Source organism: Babylonia areolata, chromosome 28 (genome assembly GCF_041734735.1).
Source record: "Babylonia areolata isolate BAREFJ2019XMU chromosome 28, ASM4173473v1, whole genome shotgun sequence".
Lineage (NCBI taxonomy): Eukaryota > Metazoa > Mollusca > Gastropoda > Neogastropoda > Buccinidae > Babylonia > Babylonia areolata.
The window spans coordinates 5,748,943-5,753,942 of record NC_134903.1 but is presented as its reverse complement, the minus strand read 5'-3'; the positions used below and the strand labels follow the sequence as shown (position 1 = coordinate 5,753,942).

Here is a 5,000-nt window from a genome sequence, read left to right as displayed (position 1 = left end):
TTTGATCTTCTGCTTGCATATACACACGAAGAGGGTTCAGGCACTAGCAGGTCTGCACATATGATGACCTGGGAGATCGTAAAAATCTCCACCCTTTACCCACCAGGCGCCGTCACCGTGATTCGAACCCGGGACCCTCAGATTGACAGTCCAACGCTTTAACCACTCGGCTATTGCGCCCGTCAGTAATCGGAACCAATATCTTATACATTTAATGACTGAATTAATCCATAATGGATACCTGCCCAGTTCCCCGTACACCATATCGTTAGGAGTCTTATCGGGGGAGGGGGAGAGAGAGATGACACACAGAGAGAGCGATAGAGAGAGAGGTGACAGAGACAGGAGGGGCGGGGGCATAGAGAAACGAAACGAAACGAAATTTAAGCAAGTTCACATGCTTTTCTTCAACCCACCCAGCCCTGGGGTGGGATGGAGAGACAGAGACAGAGGGATAGATACAAACAGAAGGGACACACACACACACACACACACACACACACACACACACACACACACACGAACACACACACACACACACGAACACACACACACACACACACACACACACACACACACACACACACACACACACACACACACACAGAGTAAACTTACCTCTCTCTGTTCCAACGCAGCCATGCACTGGTCAACTTCCTCCGGAGAGGCATCTGTCTCCATCATGTGCCGAATCAGCTCTTCACTTGACAGTTCAGAGTCCTCGCATGAGTACCTATTCAACAGAATAATAATAATAATAATAATGATAATGGCATTTATATAGCGCTGAATCTTGTGCAGAGACAAACCAAAGTGCTTTCGCACCAGTCATTCACACGCATGCATAACTCTAAAACTGTAGAAACTAAAGACAAGGAAGGGCAGGCAAGGGAGGCTATTTTGGGAAGAGGTGGGTTTTAAGGGCAGACTTGAAAGAGCTGAGAGTGGAGACCTGACGAAGCGAAAGAGGAAGTTCATTCTAATCGCAAGGTCCTGAGACAGAGAAAGAACGGCGGCCAACAGTCGAGTGTTTGAATGTGGGTATGCGTAAACAGAGTGGATCCGTAGCCGATCGTAGTGAGCGAGATGGAGTGTAGAGGTGAAGGCAGCCGCAGAGATAGGAAGGGGCAGTTTTGTGAATACATATATAACATAGAGTGCTGATCTTGTACTTTATTCGGTGTGAGACAGGGAGGAAGTGTCTGGGTTTGTTCCAATGTACCTTTTATTTACCTGTGTGCTAGCTGAATCGGTAGCGTAAGCAGCACTGTCTTGAAGTTGTGTACCTTGTGAACGGAGCCGGAGAGTTACCACTCTTTACTATTTGTTAATTATTCAACATCATGTTTTACAAGTTAGTGCAGCAACATACAACACAACCCTCCCCCCCCTTTCCCCACGCCCCCCCACCCCCCCACCACCACCACCCTATCCCCCCCAGTCCCCCTCTGAAACTCACAGGTCCTCCGCCTGGCGCCTTCTCCTCCTCCTCCTCTTCCTCCTACTTCCTCCTCCGCCGCTGCTGCAAAGACTGCTGGGAGCGTAGATGCCGACGTCATCGGGGACGACGTCATAGGTGAAACAGGTGGTGACGTCACGAGTCTCAGCGTCCAGTGCGCACAACTTCAGCGTCACGGTCAGGGTGTAGCCGCTGGGGTGAGACTCCACCTGGTAGTTGAGCGTGATTGCGCTGCCAAAGTCCATCTCCTGGGGTACGTCTGGTGGAGGAAGGGGAGGGAGGGGGTCAGAGAATCAGAATCAGAGTGATTTTTTTTTTTTTTTAATTTTTTTGTTGTTGTCATCTCTCAGTCGAGAAATATTCAAGCATTGCGACGAAGTGTGTGACATGTACGTATTCAGGTTGAAAAGCAAAACTGGTACAAACTTGGCGTATAATATAATTGATATAACGATATACCAGAAAGCGTGCATGGATGATGGGTTATATCGCAATAATCGTTCTCTCTCTCTCTCTCTCTCTCTCTCTCTCTCTCTCTCTCTCTCTCTCTCTCTCTCTCTCTCTCTCTATATATATATATATATATATATATATATCACACGTATGTGTGTGTGGGGTGAGTGTGTGTGTGTTTGGAGAGAGAGAGAGAGAGAGAGAGAGAGAGAGAGAGAGAGAGAGACAGAGACAGAGACAGAGAGAGAGGGAAGGGGAGAGAGCGACGTGGACATATACTGAGACCGAAACAATGTCATGATTATACATATACGTGTACGAACGCGTGCGCCCCCCCCCCCCCCCCCCCCCCCCCCCCCCCCCCCCCCCCCCCCCCCACACACAACACACAAACCCAACACACAACATACACGCACTGGGACGCGCGCGCACACACAACACACACGCACCCCAAAACACACACACACACACACACACACACACCCCACACACACACACACACACACAACACACGCATGCATCCCAACTTCGCCCCAGCACAATTCATACATTTTAAAATTTATTTCATGTAGGTTACCACTCAAACTATCAACGTATGTGTGTGTGGGGTGAGTGTGTGTGTTTTTGGGAAGAGAGAGGGGAGAGAGAGAGAGAGAGAGAGAGAAAGAAGAGAGAGAGGAGAGGGAAGGGGAGAGAGATTCTGGCTTGTTTTTTTTATTTCGCTGATTCGTGTTAAACACATTATTCATTTCCCGTTTCGGTGACAACTCCCCACCCACCCCCACCCACACCCGCCTAAACCACCACCACACCCCCTCCCACCCCCGCCGCTGAAAACTCCAGCTAATCCACTCACGGACGACGTCATAGGAAACAAGGTGGGAGTCCGAGTTCAGCGTCCATGCGCACAACTTCAGTGTCACGGTCAGGGTGTAGCCGCGGGTGAGACCACCTGTAGTTAGCGTGATTGCCTGCCAAAGTCCACTCCTGGTACGTCGTAGGAGGACGGGGTAGGGGAGGAGGGGGTCAGAAATCAGAATCCCACAGTGATTTTTTTTTTTTTTATTTTTTTGTTGTCATCTCTCAGTCGAGAAATATCAGCATGCGACGAAGTGTGGACATGTACGTATTCAGTTGAAAAGCAAAACTTACAACTGCGTATAATAATTGTATAACATATACCAGAAAGCGTGCAGGATGATGGTTTATATTGCATCACGTAACTATCTATCGACGACCTCTCTACTCTACACTCACTACTCCTCCCTCCTCATCTCTCTCTCTCTACTATATATATAATATTAACTATATAAACACACACCACACACACCACACACACACAACACACACACACAAACCACACGCATGCATACAACTTCGACCAGCACAATTCATACATATTTGAATATTTCAATGTAGGTTACCACTCAAACACACCTTAAGGCATTCTCTGGCTTGTTTGTTGTTTTTTTTCGCCTTGATTATCGTGTTAATACACATTTATTCATTTCCCGTTTTCGTGACAACATCCCCACCCACCCACACCCACACCCCACCATAGACCACCACCAACACCACCACTACCACCACAGCCACCAACAACACCACCATCACCACCACTACAACTACAACAACAACAACCACCACCACCACCACCACAGCCACCACCAACACCACCACCCACCACCACCACCACTACAACTACAACAACAACCACCATCACCACCACCACCACCACCACAGCCACCACCAACACCACCAACACCATCACCACCACTACAACTACAACAACAACCACCACCACCACCACCACAGCCACCACCAACACCACCACCACCATCACCACCACTACAACCACCACCACCACCACCACCACCACCACAGCCACCACCAACACCACCACCACCATCACCACCACTACAACTACAACAACAACCACACACCACCACACCACCACCACAGCCACCACCACAGCCACCACCACCATCACCACCACTACAACTACAACAACAACAACCACCACCACCACCACCACAGCCACCACCACCACCATCACCACCACTACACCACCACCACCACCACCCCGCTCACCAAGAATTGCAGACAGTTTGAGCGACCCGGACTTTTGCTCCAGTGAGTACACGAAGTTGTCGGAGCACCTGTCGAACTCGAAGCTGGCGTCCAGGTCGTAGTTTCCTAGGAAGCCCAGGTCCACGGGAACGCAGCACTGAAGCTTCAAGCACCCTCCGGTCAGCACACACCGACCCTGGACGGAGCTGGGCAAGGACAGCTGGCAGTCTGCTTGATCGGACGCGCGCACGAGCAAAAAAAATGAACGAGGACAGACACGCGCCGACGTGCACACAGAAATGTAGGCAGGCGCGCAGATAGGCAGATGGGTAGGCAGGCAGGCAGGCAGGCACACACACACACACACACACACACACACACACACACACACACACACACACACACACACACGAGCACACACGCACGCACACACACACACACACACACACACACACACACACACACACACACACACACACACACACACACACACACACACACACACAGCGTGATTAGTCATCGTGTTAAAAATACGAACATGTCACGTTTGTTTGTTTTGGGGGGGTTTCTCGTTTGTTTGTTTGTTTTTTGTTTTGATTTTTGTTGTTGTTTTTTGTTGTTGTTTTTTTTTTTTTTTTTTTTTTTTTTGGGGGGGTTAAAAAAATTTAAGCCCAATAAGAAAACCCAGGTAGGTCTACCAAACACACAACCAATTTTGACCGTAACAAAATGCTTGGTTGTTACGTCATAAAATGATTATTGTTGTGGAAAAAAAAAAAAAAAACAACAAAACATCATCCCATTGACATGCTACAACTACTTAGGTTATAATTATAGCTATGCGCAGTCGTTTTTAAAGCGTTTTAAATGTAGAACGCCACACTACACAACATCGTTCCCGAATCGTGAAGCACACTGATTAAAATTAAATTCCACCCTTATCAAGTCTTAACTCACTCAGTACGGCCAGTCCTCTCTTCTCCTCTACACAGACCCCTCGGATGTCCAGTGGGTGTCT

General features: G+C 48.7%; 1 protein-coding gene across 4 annotated transcripts in view; it reads right to left on the bottom strand.

Annotated features, from left to right (window-relative positions):
* The window catches only part of LOC143301898 (uncharacterized), a 143,273-nt gene that overhangs the window by 121,224 nt on the left and 17,049 nt on the right, over positions 1–5,000 (bottom strand). For all 4 annotated transcript variants that reach the window (XM_076616330.1, XM_076616329.1, XM_076616332.1 and 1 more), the window contains exons 9-11: positions 4,004–4,210; positions 1,460–1,718; positions 619–733 (exon numbers count right to left, since the gene is read on the bottom strand). In XM_076616330.1, the coding sequence (XP_076472445.1) occupies positions 619–733; positions 1,460–1,718; positions 4,004–4,210 (581 nt within the window). The remainder of the gene's footprint in view (positions 1–618; positions 734–1,459; positions 1,719–4,003; positions 4,211–5,000) is intronic.